The sequence below is a fragment of the Bos taurus genome, chromosome 22 (assembly GCF_002263795.3).
Source record: "Bos taurus isolate L1 Dominette 01449 registration number 42190680 breed Hereford chromosome 22, ARS-UCD2.0, whole genome shotgun sequence".
Lineage (NCBI taxonomy): Eukaryota > Metazoa > Chordata > Mammalia > Artiodactyla > Bovidae > Bos > Bos taurus.
The window spans coordinates 32,303,963-32,322,540 of record NC_037349.1 but is presented as its reverse complement, the minus strand read 5'-3'; the positions used below and the strand labels follow the sequence as shown (position 1 = coordinate 32,322,540).

General features: G+C 41.1%; 1 protein-coding gene across 5 annotated transcripts in view; it reads right to left on the bottom strand.

The window, feature by feature from the left end:
• The window catches only part of FRMD4B (FERM domain containing 4B), a 358,740-nt gene that overhangs the window by 59,237 nt on the left and 280,925 nt on the right, over positions 1–18,578 (bottom strand). For all 5 annotated transcript variants that reach the window (XM_005222661.5, XM_005222659.5, XM_024982740.2 and 2 more), the window contains 2 exons: positions 15,658–15,714; positions 14,834–14,856 (listed from right to left, as the gene is read on the bottom strand). In XM_005222661.5, coding sequence (XP_005222718.1) covers positions 14,834–14,856; positions 15,658–15,714 — 80 coding nt within the window. The remainder of the gene's footprint in view (positions 1–14,833; positions 14,857–15,657; positions 15,715–18,578) is intronic.

Genomic DNA, 18,578 nt, shown 5'->3' with positions numbered 1-18,578 from the left:
CCTGTTGAACACTCAAGATAAAGTCTACCAGACAGCTTAAGGGGCCTCCGAGAATCCAAGCGAGTTGTCACAGCTGGGAGCTCTATTTAATACTGTGCTCTGTGCAAGCTAAAGATTTACTGTCATTAGGAACTGGTGTAAATTAGAAACGTTTGCCAGTCTTCTGGAATTGCCTGCACAGAGGTTGGTGATAAGCCCTTTCTTATCTGTGCTTGTTGGAGAGCTGACCTGGCTGTCAAAGTTTTGTACTAAACTGAAGGAACGGGCCATGGCAATGATTACAACAGCCAGAAAAAGTGTATTTAATGTTTGTTAAATGGTGTAACAGGTGTCAATGCAACTACTAAAGCATTCTGGGTGGACCTGGTCTTTAAGGATGTGTGTATGTCTGCTCAGTCATGTCAGACTCTTTGTGATTCATGGACTGTACCCACCAGGCTCCTCTGACCATGGAATTTTCCAGGCAATATTGGAGTGGTGTTATTTCCTTCTCTAGGGGATCTTCTGGACCCAGGGATCAAACCTGCATCTCCTGCATTGGCAGGCGGATTCTTTACCACTAGTGCCATCTGGGAAGCCCTGACAGCTTGCTTAACCATGGTATTATTAGAAGGATCTTGGATACAGAACATAAGCACTAATTTCCTCAACTATGATATCAGTGTTGGTCAACACTTTGGTTGTTAGCAGTTTAAGATACGTTATCAGTTTACTTAGAGCATTTTTTCAGTGGCCAGATAGCCTTCACATCACTCTTTTTTAATTAAAAAAGAAAAATCATGTTTTTTTTTCAGTTATCTGGGAACTTGGCCTTCAATGATGAATCCAGTTCATTACCTTCCTGACTGTATAACTAGGGAATTCTAACAGTAAATTTCTCTCTACTAATTCCCAGGTAAAGGGATATTAAAGGTTGTCGAGCATGAGAAAACACAGTAGCTCTTATAACCCCCTGGCCAGCAGCATCAGCACTATTTGAGGATGTGTTAGAAATGCAAATTCTGGGACCCCACTCCAGACCTATAGAACCAGAAGGGCTGAAGCTGGGACCCAGCAATCTGTTTAATAAATGACTTGAGAACCACAGGAACAGAATAACAGAATGAACACATAATATGAACACAGGGAGGTTTTCAAGAAAGAGATAAAATCTACCATTTAAAACAGGAAAGAAGGTCAAAGAGGCTGAGGAAGCCCAGTAGGTTAGTTTTAGGAGACCCTTCTGAGGCCCTTGTTGTTTAGTTACTCAGTCGTGTCCGACTCTCTGCGACTCCACGGACTGTAGCCTACCAGGCTCCTCTGTCCATGGGATTTTCCAGGCAAGAATACTGGAATGGGTTGTCATTTCCTCTTCCAGGCGATCTTCCCGACCCAGGGATGGAGCCTGCATCTCCTGCATTGCCAGGTGGATTCTTTACCACTGAGCCACCTGGGAAGCCCCTTCCAAGGCTGACCCAGCAGTTATACAGACAGAGTAGGTACCTCCATTCAGTCCCTAAAAAGAAATGCTCACACTCACTGAACATTATTAGGCTTCAGAGACTGGGCTAAAACCTCTCTACAGGTTCTGCTATTATCACCAGCATCCCTGTTACATAGATGTGAAAACTGAGATTTAAAAGAGATTTCATTTAAACTCAGCAAGAAAGAAGCTGATATGATTCCAAGCCTACACTTAGACAACTCTGCCTAACTTCTCTAGTTTCAAAATGAAGGGACAGAAAACAAGGAAGGAGAGCAAAGGAGAAAAGAGAAGGCTTTTGCCAGCTTAACTTGAGGTTTTGGAATTTGTAGTTATAGCGGCCACTCATTGATTCTACTAAACTTAGTTTCTAGGGTAAAGATAGGTTGCTTTTTTAAAACTAGATAATCTGATTTTAGATGGTGAGGGACAGGGAGAGCTGGTGTGCTTCAGCCCATGGATTGCAAAGGGTCAGACAAGACTTGATGATTGAACAATACAATCTGGTTTAGTAAAAATCTGTATTAAACCACAAAGATCTGATTACAGATAACCAGACTGAATATGCATTATCACTCAGTGCTTCTTAAACCAAACCAACTACTATATGTAGCTGTCCTCTAATAGCAAAGATTCTAAACTTAGTTTAAAAAAAAAAAACTTTCTAAGAGCTACAAAGTCAGACTGCAGTCATTTTTAGCAGAATTTTAGGGCATGCAAGCCCATCTGAGAAGCCTAGCATCCAACAAAGGTTCCTTAAACCACACAAGGTGTTCCTAATCCCTGATTTTTATTTTTCAAACTTTATTGAGTTTGACACTTTTTTTTTCCAGCTGTGCTACCCAGCATGTGAGATCTTAGCTCCCTGACCAGGGATCAAACCTGCACCCTCTGCAGCGGACTCAGGTTATCTCAATCACCGGACTGCTAGGGAAGTCCCTGATGCCCCATTTGTAATCCTAGCTAAAAAGGTCATAGCAAAATCTCAACCCTTGACGAGTTCTTTCTGTTACAGGATAGAGGGCTTGGGAGCAGCTGGAGAAAGAGGGAAACAAGCGGTCAATCTCATTCATAGTCAATCATATGCCAAGGCAAAAAGCTGGGCTCAGATCCACCCGATTCTAATGCCACCACTGATTACTGCAAACAGTTTTTAGTAAAACTGCTCACAGACTGAGACAATTTCATAATAGCTAAAATAAAGTGCCTGCCTCACTTCCCACCCCTTCAGACCAAACCCTGCCAGCTGGTTAAGAGATCTGAGTTAGTCTCGTTCGACCCTGAGTTTGTAGATGCGGGAAACAGGGCCCAGCGACCAAAGACTTACCAGGGGCCTTTAGCTGAGGTGGCGCTAGATCAAGAGGACCAGAGGCTGTCTGGCTGGTTCTCAGGACTCCAGGTTTAAGCTGAGCTGCAGCAGGGGAGGAGGAGGAAGGAGAGGAGGGAACTGGGAAGCTGGGTGGAGAGAACAGGGGGAGGGGCCGGAAAAGCCAGGGCTGAGCCAGAACTCTTCCCCTCCCCTCCCAAGTCAGAGGGTCTTTCTATTCTTGGGATTTCCTCCCCACCCCATTTAATCAGGTCTTGATCGCACCTCAAGCCAAATCAGGCAGTCGCCTTTTTGGAGTGGAAAGTGAGAACTGAAAGGATTATAGAAGCTAGGGATGCCCCCATCCCTTCTGGGAAAAGGAGGGACACCCCACTTCATCTTAATCAGATGCAGCTCCTTCCTTGGGGTTCTGCTGTGAGCATACATTCCTAGGCTGCCCTTGGTTTCTAGCTGCCTTGGACCTCTCTGTTCCTTCACAAGACAATAAATTAGAAACTTCTGTGGCTCTAAAAGAAAAAGGGCGTGTGCTATGTGGCAGACAAGTGCTCAGCATTTTACTTATACAAAAAGAGAAAGAGAAAAAAAAGGATGTCATTCAATCCTTATAGCAAACTGAGGTGTAGGAGCTGTTTCTAACTTACAGATAAGGAAACGGAGGCTTAGAGAGGTCACCTGGCTGCCTGCTGTCCCACCAGAGCTGGTACATGGGCAGCCAGGGTTGGGACATAGGCCACTGTAAAACCATCACATACTTAGAAACAAATCAACAGACGTGCTCTGGCTGGCCCTAGACCTGTGATGTGCAGTAATAAGGTCAGGATCTAGAACTGGATTCAGTTCCAGGTCTCCATGTTTATAGGACTTAGCTAAACTAACCTATGTAAGCCTCGGTTTCCTCATTATAAAGACAGGGATACTGATGTGTTTTCTGGCATTCTTGGGAAGATGCTATGAAGCTATGTTGCTATGAAGGCACCTGCCTATGTTCATTAAATGTATTCTTTCCTTTCTGATCACAGCACAGGAGGCCAACAATTATACCAAACACTTTACTTCATTCATCCTCAAAACAGGCTAGGGGTGGCTTCTTAACACTGAGAAGAATCCCCAGTGGGTGATCTAGGTTAGAGTTGCCAGATTAAACATTTAGAACACACACTAAAAAAAGTTATCCCTTGTTTATTTTATGTGTTCAGTCTGGCAATCCTAACAGTTGGTAATAAACCACATGGGTAAAGAACTTTGGAAGCAGCTTGGCAAGTCCCTAGTTGTAAGTGGCTTTAGGATTGATTCAACAGAACCCACGGTAACTGGTGGAAGTGCAGCCTTGAAACTTGCTCCTCCAACATCATGACCAGTCCGTGGAATTTGTACCAGACCCTCCTTATCTCTGCATTCTACCAGAGACAAGAAACCAGCTTGTGTTGTGGGAAACTCAGCGTCCTCTCATCTAGAATTCCTTTGTTAAACTCTTGTCTGTTGTCTAACTTGTAACCAAGGACAAATTACTCTGTCCATCTGCATGCTTGATAGGGATCAACTGTCAAACTACTTTTTTTTTTAGAATCTGAAGAATTTCTTATAATAATGAAAATGTGATGAGAGACTTTTTTTCTAAACATTAGCCAGCTTGCCAAGAACTCTGATCCTGTCTACTTTGAAACTTCATGTCTTTTAGAAGAAATATAATCCACAAAAATGACTTAGGCTGAGAATGAGGTTAACACAAAAATCTGTAAATATTGAAAATAAAAACACTTTAGAAATTCAGAGAGACAGAGGGTAGAATGGTGGTTGCCAGGAGTTGAGGGGAAGCCAGTGAAACCCCAAGGTCTGAGCCAGGGCTGATGATATTCCACTGCTGCCGGAAATGAGAATTACAGGTACCAGGCACAGTTCAAACGCTTTTATGGGCATTTTCTCTCTTGATTTTCATAATGGCCCTAGGAGGTCTAGGTCATGTTATTGCCTGTGCCTCGGACCTGGGAGATCATACGTATTGAAATCAGAAAGAGGCTAAGAGGTTCCCAGACGTACATGCAAAAGGACTTTTTTGCAGATTTCTGTGAGGTTCCACCTTCATCAACGGAGTACCTGTTTAGACGCCTACAAGAGGATCCTTTCTTTAATAATCCATCTAATACCCAGGCCTTACAGTTTTCAACAACCAGGACCAAGCTACACAATTTGCAAGACCCAGTGAAAAATTAAAATATGGAGCTTCTTTGTTTAAAAAATCATGAGGAATCTCAAGATGGCTACAGAAGAGTGTCAAACTGAGCGTGGGTCCCTTCTGAGCAGGGGGCCCTGTGTGACTGCACAGGTCACACCCTGGTGAAGTCTGCCCCGCCAACAGCATTTTTCCCTGGTAGGTTTCCACTGTCTTAATTGCTTCCTTTCTGCCTGCCCAGCCTCAGGCGCCTGTGCCCAGAAGTAAATGAGCCTGTTCACAAAGGCATACAGACCCCCGGGGGCCAGCAGTTCTGGACATGGCCCCCCACATGCCGCGGGGAATCACAAGCTCGCTGCCTTGTTGCTCTGGGGTGGCAGGGAAGGGCTTTAAGCCTTGGTTTGGGAAGTTTCCGTTAGGTCAAGTGGGTAGTGTTCCATGAATCTTACATTCATTTTGAAAAACGATGCAGTGTCAGAGATCTGTAGGTCACTGTGCTAATCTATGAGCTTTATAACAGTACAAAATAACACTTAAAAAAATTCTGACATAAGCACCGTATATTCATTATCAATAAATGAAAACACACTGACATGTGAAGAAGGCAAATTGCAAACATTTCTATCCCACCCATCCCAAGATAACTCAGTCATGACAATAGTATCAGCTTAATTTTTTTTTTTTACCTCTACCATAAACAGGACAAATTTGTTTTGCAAATTTGAAAGTTGTTCAGAGAGTAGATCTTAAATGTCCTCATCACAAGAAAAAAAATTTTGTAACTATGTATGGTGATGGATTTTAACTAGACTTGTTGTGGTGATCATTTTGTAATACATACAAATATTGAATCATTATGTTATATACCTGAAACTAATATATGGTTACAAGTCAATCATACCTCAATTAAAAATTTTTTTTTACTTTTTAAAAAGAACTGTAATTATTCTTATTTACAGATGGGAAACTGCAGTAGAGAGATGTTCAATAACACAGGTAAGATTGTTCACCAGTGAGAAGCAGGATCTGGAGTCAAACTCAGTTTTGCCTAACTTCAGAATCCACTCTACAGCAGTCTTTTTGGTGGGGAGTCTGTAGGTGTGCAGAAAGAAAATACTACATCTTCTAATGATACTTTCTTTGTATGCATTCTTTGAACATGTTACTCTATGTCACTGCTTTTGATGATGACTCTTTTGTGAGTATTTTACAATATACATGATGCTAATATAGTTCTCCATGTCTACAACTATGGGCTTCCCTGTTAGCGCAGCTGGTAAAGAATCTGCCTGCAGTGCAAGAGACCCCGGTTCAATTCCTGGGTTGGGAAGATCTTCTGGAGAAGGGATAGGCTACCCACTCCAGTATTTTTGGGTTTCTCTGGTGGCTCAGCTGGTAAGGAATCTGCCTGCAATGCGGGAGACCTGGGTTCGATCCCTGGGTTGGGAAGATCCTCTGGAGAAGGGAAAAGGCTACCCACTCCAGTATTCCGGCCTGGAGAATTCCATGGACTGTATAATCCATGGGGTTGCAAAGAACTAGACGTGACTGAGTGACTTTCACTTTCAAATCTATAACTGTATAATGAAATAAATAATTAAATGTATACAAATGAATGGGGCTGTATGAACAAAACAATTTAGAGGTTAGTGCACTGTGCTATAACTTACAGACTAGTTTTTATACATGTATCATATATTTGAATATATTGGCATACATGTTTTTTTTAATAAAAAAAGGATGATACATATGCTTTTTTCTATTTTCTATATTGTAATCATTTTTCCATGTCAATAAATATTCACCTACAAATGTATTCTAATGTAAGTACTGAGCTTCTTAAGTGTTACTTTTGATGAGATCTCATGATTTAGAACAAGGATCTGATATCCATCCTACATTCCAATGCCTTCATCCCACCCTCACTCCAATGAACGGTGGAGTGTCTGGAAGCCAGGGACTCTGTTTAAAGATACATCTCTCTTCTCAAAAGAATTGAAATTCAGGACTCAAAAAAGATATTTGTGTTCATATCAGTATTATTCATAAGAGCCAAAAAGTGGTGTAACCCAAGTATTCACTCACAGATGAATGGATAAGCAAAAGTGGTAAATGCATATAGTGGAATATTAGTCCTAAAGCACAGGAAATTCTAACACATGGTACAATATGGATGAAACATGAGGACATTATGCTGAGTGAAAGAAGCCAGTCACAGGAAGACAAATACTGTATGAGTTCACTTATATAAGGCATCCAGAATAGGCAAATTCGTGGAGATGGAAAGTAGAATGGTGACTGTTAGAAGCTTAGGGGGAAGGAGAGAAGGGTTATTATGTAATGGGTACAGAGTTTCCATTTTTCAAGATGGAAGATCTTGGAGATGGATGTGGTGATGGTTGTCCAGCAACTTAAAATGGTTCAGATAGGAGGACTTCCCTGATAGGCTGGTGGTGAGCAGTGTGCCTACCAATGCACAGGACATACACTTGAACCCTTTTCTGGGATGATCTCACATGTCTCGGAGCAACGAAGCCCATGCATCCCAACTACCAAAGTCCACAAGTTGCAGTCCGTGCTCCACAACAAGAGAAGCCAGCACGATGACAAGCCCGCACACGGCAGCAAGGAGTGGCCACCACCTGTCACAACTAGGGAAAGCCTTAGTGTAACAACAAAGACCAGCACAGCCAAAAACTAATAAACTAAAAAAAGAAAAAAGTTAACATGGTAAAACAACAACAATGCATCTCAGTATACTCGACAGACTTAGTGGAAGCAAAGTCCCAGGTACCAAGTCTTCCTTCTGTACTAGGCATCCTGCAAGGTGTGTGATCTCATTCAATTCTCACAACAAATCCCTTAAAGCAAAGGGACCTTAGGGAGGTGGATGAACCTAGAACCTATTATACAAAGTCAGTCAGAAAGAAAAACACAAATATCGTATATTAACGCAAATATATGGAATCTAGAAAGATGGTGCTGATGTACTTATTTGCAGGGCAGCAATGGAGATGCAGACATAGAGAAAAGACTTGTGGACACAGGTGTTGGGGGGCGGGAAGGAGAGGGTGGGACAAATGGAGAAGTAGCATGGAAACACTATCATATATAAAATAGATGGCCAGTAGGAATTTGCTGTACGACTCAGGGAATTCAAACCAGGGGCTCTGTGACAACCTAGAGGGGTGGGATGGGGTGGGAGGTGGGACAGAGGTTCGGGAGTGGGGGGACATATGTATACCTATGGCTGATTCATGTTGATATATGGCAGAAACCAACACAATATTGTAAAACAATCATCCTTCAGTTAAAAACAAATAAATTTTTTAAAAGGGACCTTAGGTTCAATGGCTTGAACTGGCTCAAGGTCATGTCACTAGTAGATGCGGAAGGCTTGTCTCATTCAGCTCATGCCTGCCTGTCTGAATCCAGGGCCCAGAACTTTCCAGTGTCTCTTATAAAGGATGTAAAATGACTGTGGCTAAGTAGTAAAAGACCGGAAACTTAGTCTGCCTCCACCACAGCCCTTAGTGGTCCAGTGCCTTGTATATTGTTAGGTATTCGGTGTTTAATCTATTGAATACAAGGGTGAATAGGGTCCAGCAATGAGAAAAAGACCAAGCATTCCAAGGTCAGTGCTGATGGAGTGCTCATTTCCTGCCTTCTCACTCTTAAGCTATCTCCTCAAGTGACTAATATTAGGCTTGGGGCCGCTCCACTGATAACATCGCTCACCAGAGAGTCCACTGCCTGCTGCCCGCACTGCCCTCCATCAGGGACAGCAAGGATCTGTGGAGGGCTCCCGATACATGTGTAAGTCAGAATGGTACTCTGCGATGGGAGGGGAGACCTGGGGACCGTAAGTCTGGTCCTGTCAACCTGAACTGTCATGGGTATGTCACTTGTTAGTTCATCATGCGTGAAATGAGGGTTCCAATGCATAATATGGGGGCAGCCCTAATACTCTATCTGCAGAGCAGATGAAAAAGCACCCACTGTATGGGATGGATGATTCTTTCCAAATTCAGGGCTCTTCAGAAAAAGCAAGTTCAGAATTTGATGAATGTTTACCTTAAGAGCTATTGGAATTAAAATTGAGAGATGTAAGAATCTGACAGGCAGTACAAAGAAAAGGAACTGCTTGTCTTTTAAAAGCATTTTAATACTGAGCTTTCACCAAATAAACAAGCCCCCACTTCACAAAGTGAAGTGCACAGAACACTGGTCTGGGTAAGGCTCGAACATCAGGGACAAGAAAGTGTGGGAAACACTGTTTATGTGTTTTCTTCTGGGAGACCTGCCATGCACAGGAGTGGATTTGAAACTGATCAAAAAGAACTTAAACTCTGTTGAGTTTTTTTTCCATTTATCTATTTTTAATTGAAGCATAATTGCTTTATAGTATTTGTTGGTTTCTGCTTTCAACAATATAGTTCCCACGCTTATTTGTCTGCAGCTCCCTACTTGTTATCTTGTGTGTTTATTCAATGTAACAACTCAACATCTGGAGAAGTCATGGGGAAATGTTAAACCATAATTGAGTAATATAAATATTACCCACACAAAGTGTCTTAATCTCAGTTGTAAAGTGGGAATAATATTCCACCAATATCATGAGTAGAGATGACGATTAACGAGTTACTGTTTGTAAAACATGTAGAACAGCCTGACACATAGAAGTACTAACCAATCATTAAAACTATATATTAATGTGCTGAACTGATTGATAAAAGAACTATGTTTAAATCAAGCCTTAAAATAGCCATAACACCAAGAGAAAGAAAAGTCATTTCTTACTAGGTTTTTCACAAAAGCTCTTTGCTGATTCATTAAAGTTCTGGTGTGAAATCAGACAGAAACATTAAATTTTTGTCAAGTCAGCCTTCTTTATTCTGTCAGCACGGAAGGTAATGATTCTTACAAGTTTAAGTTTGTGTTAGAATACTAAACAGGAGACTCCTGACAAAGGTCAAGAGCATCAGGCACGGAGTCCTAACTGGGCCACTCCTGCCATGTGGCCTGGACAGTCCACTACTTACTCTCTCCACAGCTAAGTTTTCCTCTCTGTAAAATGGGGATACCACTAATGCCTGTCATCACAGGATTGGTGGGAAGGTTCAGTGCACTAACACTAATAGCAACAGTAAAGCCAAACAACAGAGACAAAGCAACTGAGTTCCAGATTCCAGAGAAGTTAGTTATCCACAGTATTACAGCAAGTACCTGGGCCTGGATTTGAACCCAAGCAATTAAATTCCAAAGCTCCTCTTCACGTCTGCCTCCCATTGATATAAGGACATACTCAACATAGCACCTAGCCCATGGGAGCTGCTTTTTTTTTTTAAACATCGTCACTGATTTTAAAGGTCCCAGAAATGGAATGATATTTTAGAGCTTTAAGTGCTCTAGAGGTAACAAGTAGGAGGACAAGTTCTTTAAAAGCCTTTGATTTCTTTTTTCCCCTCCCTTCATTAACTCCTCTCAAGGCATCTAGAGAAGTTCCTTTCCCATGGGAAACAGCTGCTATTTTTGTAGCACAGCTGTAAATTGTGTATTATTCCTACCCATTTGAAGCTAGGTGACAATATGCTATCATTCTGACCCAGCACTGAAATGAAATTGTAGTCATTTTTTCTTATAAGCAGAAGTGCCCTAGTCACACAGTTTCTTGGTAATTTCCACCTTTCAGGATCTTAAAAAAAGAAAAGAAAAGAAATGCCTTGCTTTTACAAAGTCGTTTGCAGCTGGCTCAGTGATAAAACCTCGCCGTGTCAGCTTTCAGGAATCCTGTTTGTCTGTGTTGTGTTACCCAAGTAGCTTGTTATCTTTGCAGCTTAAGGGCTGACTTGGAAATTCAGGCTGTCAACTATTTAAAGAAAATGGAAGTCCTCACGCCACTATTTTAATTAACTTTCCAGAGAGCAAGGTTTGGTTATGATAGTGTTAACTTAAAATACTCTGAAGGAAAGAGGGCAGAAACAAAATGAGGAGGAGGATTGTTGTTTTAAAAGGCATTCTAGGAAGAAGAATTTGAACATAGCCATGATGGCGAAACAGTATAGGGTATGTAAAGAAAAGAGAAGAGAGTCGGGAACAAATATTAAGGAGTATGAATGGTAGAGCGTGGCTAGTTAAAATGTATTAATGCAGATTATATGGGGCCTTGAATGCCAGGTTAGGGTTTTGGAAGGTGGATGTCTATGCAATGGGAGATAAGAGATGTGTGGAAATCAACAACGATCACATTTATGTCTTAAGAAGATAACAGGGGGTTATGTGTGGGTATTATGTGGTACACAATGGAATCGGAACAGATCCAGGAACTCACTGACTATGTGAGTGAGTTTGGCCTAAAATTTCCATCCATTAGTTTGTTAAATGGTGATGATAAAACTGGTAGGAACTGAATGAAATCAGGCATGGACTATTAAAATAATGTTACAGAAAGCAGTCAAACAATCAACACACACATGCATACTTTTACAGTCAGGCTGACTGGAGGAGACTGACAGCTGAGAAAGCTGGTGTTCTGATAGAAGGAAAGAAGGGAGCTGTCTGAGGTGGAGGAGAAAGGTGGGAGGGAAAAGGGAAAATCCTGAGAGATGATTCAAGAGAGAAAGGAGCTTATACAAGCGGAGGCAGCGGGGGAGTTGGTCTGGGGGCTGGGATGCTGGCGGGTTCAGCGTTAGAAATGCTAAATATGAGAAAGAATGAGATATTTACAAGGAGTGGGTGGCCCAGAGCAGCCCCAAGAATTAGGTGTTCAATCAGTGTTTTAATTGAAAATGCCACATGGCTCTACTCCAGGAGGGTAGTACTTGAGGATCTTTATTGATCCATAATTAAACCTCAGTGAGCAAACTCAGTGAAGTTCTAAAAGCCATGGCATGTAAGCCAAGAGAGATGTGGAGTTCAGAACTGTCACTGAGGGAGCTCTGGATAGAAAAACAGATTCTCTGGAAGGAATCAAGGAAGTATCAGGCGTGTATAAGTTCCCTTTCAGCACTTCATACTCGACCTCCTTTGAGGAATTTGCCTTTGCTTGTTCCCAGTGGAGAAACATCACTTAGAAAAATAATCACAGATAACTCCAATCCCAATTACACAAAGATGTTCATCAAAGTAGTATTTATATCAGCAAAAAATGGGAAGCAATTCATATTTAAGACAACAGAGGAGTGGTAGATTATGTCCATCAATTTGATGGAATATGAAAGCGGCGACTGGGGGAACCATTCTAAGCACTTTATATATATTAATTCAATCAGTCATCATAGCAATTCTATGGGGTATACACTAATAAAAGCCCTATTTCACAGATGAGGAAACTGAGGCTTGGTAAATTTAAATAACTTGCTCAAGATTGCACAGGTAATAACGGGCAGACCTGGGACTTCAGTGAGTCTGTCTGGTTCTAATGTCTTCACTCTAAACAGTATATAACATTGCCACAAAGGCTACTTTTTATTTTTGCCTGATTTTCCTAAATTAGTTTTATAACAAAACTTTGGAGGAAAAATATACCTTCTCCATTCAGGGGAGGAGGAGATCAAATAGGGAAGGAGTGGTGGCAATGAGCAAAAATTCTGCTTCTTTATATACCCAATGACAAAAGCTCATATTTCCTATTCTTTCAATCTCATCAGCAGTAACTAATGCTCGTACAACAAACTATAATCTACAAAGTCCTTGAATCCATTCATAGCGCCAAAACTACCCAGCCAAGTCTCATTTTCCTTAGTCCCAATTTACAGATGAGGAAATGGAGGCTGAGAATGAGCACAGGGCTCATTCAATTTCACGGTGCTGGTTTCATGATTCCCAGTTCCAAGCTCCTTCTACTACTCAGCATGGTTTAGACAATTTCAAGACACTGTCCACCATTTCTTTAGTAATCACTCAGGAAAGCACCAGGAACACACTGAAATTAAAGAAAACGATTAACTTGGGTTTGGCCAGACTAACTCTCCAAACTTGACATCTTAGGGCTAAAAGGTCTGGGCTACCCAAGTACAGTTCTTTTTAAGACTTCTTCTGCCTCAGGCAAGCCATTTTCCCTAAAGGAGGTTTGCGGAATCAATCTTTTTCTCTTTCATTCTTTCCCCTGCCATGTGATTACAGCTTCTTCATACCTGTGTAGGTCCCAAAAAGCTCTTCAGAGGTTGCCAAGAGATGGGACAGGATGATGATAATGAAGAGGGAAATAATGATACTTAAATAGCTAATAATAACAGCCAAAGTGTATAGAGAGCTTGCTGCATGCCAGATACCGCTCTGGGCAATGTTTCCATACAGTTAATCTCACAACAGACCTGTGAAGGAGGTGCCATTATCTTGATGGGGAAATGAGGCTCAGAGGGTGTCCATCACATGCTTGACCAGGAGAAAGTGGGGGAGGAAGGGTTAGCAGTGCACAGACAGTGGAGTCTGAGTTGTTGGCCCTGAAAGCCTTCATTTATAAATCAACTTCAGACTCAGCCCCTAGCGAAGGAATTCCTTGCATATCTGATCTTCCTAGGAAATATGGCTCCTCCAGGGAAGACAAGAGTGGAGAACACGGCTGCTCTTGATGTTAACGACCTAGAGACTAATTTATCTTCTTTTTAATGCCTTGACATTTTCTTTTAATTAGAAAAAATTATCAAAGAAGCTATCAGGGAAGATTTGTTGGAGAAGGAATAGGCTACCCACTCCAGTATTCTTGGCCTTCCCTTGTGGCTCAGCTGGTAAAGAATTCACTTGCAATGCAGAACTTGGTTCAATCCCTGGGTTGGGAAGATCCCCTGGAGAAGGGAAAAGCTACCCAGTCCAGTATTTTGGCCTGGAGAACTCCACGGACTATACAGAGTCGGACTTGACTGAGTGACTTGCACTTTCAGTAATTTTTATGATTCCTTCAAAGCTTATTCACTAACCTAAAATTTTTTTTTAATCACAGAACAGAGCTGAAAAGAGAATGCGGTGAGTGGATCGTGGCATGTTAAGTGGATGCCTCAGTCATTCTACCAAATTAAATGGGCAGATGTGGAAAGTGCACGAGTTTCTGAAGTGAAGCATGACTCTGAGACTGCAAGTTTTCAAGCCTGGAAGGCATGATCTGGTTATCAGTCTGTTAAGGAGCACACTAGTCAAAGACTTGGCGGGGAATGAATACTAGTTGATCTGTAAATAATCTACTGGTAAAGTTTACCCGGAGTGGAACATTAACACGGTAGAGGCGAGGCTTTCAGCCAGTCGTCAGCCTGTGAGCTGTTTCGAATCAGAGGCCTGGCCTCCACCTTTAACCCTTTCTACTACTCCAAGGGCAACTATTGCATGAAAAGAACAGACTGGAGACGACAGAGGAGGGTGAATTCAAATATAAACACTCTCTGATGATTTGGCCAGTTAGGCAGTTAGGACCAGTAAGTGTCTCGGTGGCAACAATACAACTGTTAGGTCAAGTGTATGAAGGATGAGGCCCCTTCAGGGCAGCTGCAAAAAGAAAGCCCCTATTAATCCCTTAACTAAGCAGCTGATGGATTTAATCTTTTTGTGCTTATAGTATATCTCTTCAAACACAGGATTAGTATAAGTTTAAAAAATCAGAATGGGTTACCCAAGCTTTTTATAGATTTTTTCATTTGCTAACAGATGACAGAAAATAGAACTTTGGAGCATTTCTGAGAACAAGTTCTGTCACTCCAGCTTGGAAAGCTTCATTGCCTGGATTCATTCACAAAAGAATAGGTTTCTATTTGAAGAGGAAAGAGACCTCCGTCTCTCGCCTAGGGATCTACTTTCTTTTGATTTTGCATCCATTGTTATTTAAAATAGCATTAAAAGATTCAGTGAGTTATTCTGCATAGTTATATCAGAAAAGGAACCATACCTGGTGTAATCCCCTTTGGCTTCCTAAAAAAAAAAAAGATGATCAGTTTGTACTGATGTTAATCAAGCTAAAAGAATTTTTACTCTTGATCATTCTCTACTCTTAAAATGCCCGAGTTTTGTTTCGAATTTTTTTTTTCCTCAAGGAACATTTTCCCTATCTACCACACTGGAGAAAAATGTGGCATTTAGGACATTGCTATTACTCATTAATTTTTCTTGTTTTTAACAGACAAGACAAATCTATCTGAAAACACATAAATGATTATTTCTCCTTTTAAGTTTTGAAGATCACGTGATAAATGCTTGTCTACCAGAGCAGCACACTTTTTAGTCTGGATGCAGACCTTTTAAATCATTACACAGATAAACCAACACATGCCATTTACTTTCTTTTTTTAAACCAGCATAGAACCCACTGTTTTTCTACTATGCATGGCTTTAAGAATTAAAGGGCTCTTTAACTCAACCTCAAGAAAAAGTATACAAAAGTTACTAAATTTAAATGCAGATTACAGCTGTTGTGACAACTGCCACCTCCCAAATTCAAGTCACCCAGAGCTCTTTGCCAGGAATATGGTCTTAACGCTCCTTCCTCAGTGAAGTCTAAATTTCATTTTCTTCTGAGACACACAATGCCACATTCTCCCTCATCATTTAAACCACACGAAAACAGAAAACGGTGGCTCACATCTTATTCTGGCAAACAACCAGGCGACTTTAGAACATCAGCTACTGGCCCATGCAAAAGTCTCCGAATTTCAGGCAGTTCACAAAACCCAATACACAAAACAAGCAAGTAAAAAGCGGTTTGTCAGTTCTTACCTGTAGAATGAGTGCCGCTAACCTGAAGATAGTTTCGCTGTCTACTTCGATTTGCCCCTGTCGGAGGAAAAGGAAAGCATCACTGAATACAGGCTGCCCTAGGTCGTAGCAAATGGCTGTGGAGTTTGGGAAGCTGTCACAGCTTGGCACCTCCAGTTTACGATCAAATGCAGATCATACCATTCCGGAGGAAAGGGAGGGGGGGCGTGGAGAGACACATCCAGGGTTAAGGGGAAGCCACAGGGTGTGTGTGTGTGTGTGTGTGTGTGTAAAAGAGAGAGTGTGCGCTTTAATTAGCTGTGGGAAATTGTGTTTTGAGAGCAGTATTCTGGAAGGAACACACATGACTGAAAATTCAGACAGACTCTAAATGCATGAATAATTTTTATCTAAGTTCATTTTTACGCTCCGATTTTCTTAGTTTGTTTAGTGTTTTCCTGCATCATAGCAATTATTTTGGTATACATACACAATGCAAATATTATAAAAAATGTAAGTTCCACTTCTGTGTCAATGAGACTCTTGAATTAATATTTATAGTTTTATAGAGAAAATGTAAAGCCTTAAGAACCAGTTACAGCAAATGCTTAAAAGGCCAAAATTCTGTTGCTTTATATTGAAGTTTGATGAATCCTAATTTATCCTTTTTCCAGTATTTTATTTTTTAAGATCCCAAAGAAGAATAGGAGTTTGACAGGAATACTTACTCAGGAAGGGATACACAAGTGTGTGTGTGTGGGGGGGGGGAGCAAGGGATGGGGGACTGCCTCTATCAATAATACTCACATATACCTTCATTTATTTTGTTAAATGTGATGACATAAGTAAATACCATTATTGCATTGTATGATAAATTCAACACTGAGTAGTAGACTAGGGTCATTATTTAAAAAACAATTTTTTGGGGTAAGATGCTAGCTTATAAGCATTACCACATGCTAAAACAATTCCATATAACCCTCTCCTTGTGTAAATCCTGTATAATTAGTACTCAGACTGCATAGTGTTTAAGAACACAGGTCTGCAAATTGCCCTGCACATTTTCTTTCTCCTTTCTACCTGTTGAATCTGGGCTGAAGAGTTTTGTAATTACACCAAGTGTATCAGTGGTAAGTAATTTAGTAGTTTTAAAGTAAATGCACATTAGGTAGGTTTATAGGAGCAGTTAGCTCAGTGAGAATTTCTGGAAGGTTTATGCTTCTCTCTCAAGTTTCCAAATGACTTGACTGGGCTTCTCAAAAAAAAGAAAAAAAAAAAAAAAAACCCAAAAAACAAAAACTAGTAACAACAATTCTTTTAGAACTCATAAAATAAAAATATACAGCCCCCAAATCAGGGATGTTACAATGTCAGCAGTGATAATTATCTGTGTTTCCCTTTTATTACAGAATGAAAACAAATTAACTTCATTTTCCAACATCTAAGTATTCCTTCTGAAACCTGAGGCAGAGGATCTGCTTCAAAGTTTTTTGCTTCAAAAGCTGACAGGCCCAGAGCCTTGGAATTCAAAGCTCGCCTATAATCTCTAGAAACAGATTATAAAATCAAAGAAGCCAGGTTGATTGCAGAAATCAATTGCCCTCTGTCTTTCAGGCAAGAGACAGTGGTTTTCTAATCTGGTGAAAGATGATGAAGCAGTTAATCCAACAGGTGAGGAAGGCGCTGATCAAGATTTAAATTTTAGAAAGGCTGAATCCCTTCTCTTCAAAGAAAAAGAAACTCATGCAGAGGGAGGAGAGCTTCGGGCCGGGGTTGGGAGGGGGGGTGGTGGCTAAAAAACATCTTTGTGGAGTTTGAAATTAGACCTGACCTCGTTAAGTTAAATTTGTCTTAAAATTGGAGAGGAGATCAAGTATGTTAGTTCAAATATTAAAAAAAAAAAAAAAAAAGCAACTAAACTAAAGATGAATAAAATATATTGAAAATTACTGCCAACTCCTCTGCCACCCTGTGACCCCTGTGCTTCATCAGAATCTTAGATGAGTCATTTGAACAGTATTTTACACACCAACTTTTCAATTTAGTAAATGGAAGTCCAGCAGATAAAAAGACCTCAAACAGATACTTTTAAGGAAGCTGCCAAATATTTCTCTAACTTAGAAGAGTCATTAAATATTAAAAATGCTGAAATGAGGAGCTGAGGTATGAAAAGTACCAGGCTGGGACAGCTCTAGAGGAATAGGGAAGCAAATACGAACCTCACCTGTGGATTTTTTCACCTACAGTTCAGTTCAGTTCAGTCGCTCAGTCGTCTCCAACTCTTTGTGACCCCATGGACTGCAGCACACCAGGCCTCCCTGTCCATCACCAACTCCCAGAGTTTACCCAAACTCATGTCCATTGAGTCAGTGATGCCATCCAACCATCTCATCCTCTGTCGTCCCCTTCTCCTCCCACGTTCAATCTTTCTCAGCATCAGGGTCTTTTGCAATAAGTCAGCTCTTTGCATGAGGTGGCCAAAGTATTGGAGTTTCAGCTTCAACATCAGTCCTTCAAATGAACACTCAGGACTGATCTCCTTTAGGATGGACTGGTTGGAGGTCCTTGCAGTCCAAGGGACTCTCAAGAGTCTTTTTCAACACCACAGTTCAAAAGCATCAATTCTTTGGCACTCAGCTTTCTTTATAGCCCAACTCTCACATCCATACATGACTACTGGAAAAACCACAGCCTTGACGAGATGGAGCTTTGTTGGCAAAGTAATGTCTCTGCCTTTTAATATGCTGTCTAGGTTGGTCATAACTTTCCTTCTGTTAGGTAGGTAAAAATAGGAAAAAGGAGTCCAAAATGGCGGTGGCTAAAAGACAAGGAAGGGAAAAGCCCGCGAAAACAGAACAAAAGAAGGTCCGAGGACCCGAGTGAGGACCTCCGGTAAAACAAACAGCACTCCTGACTGGCCCAATTTACATAGGACAGGCCCA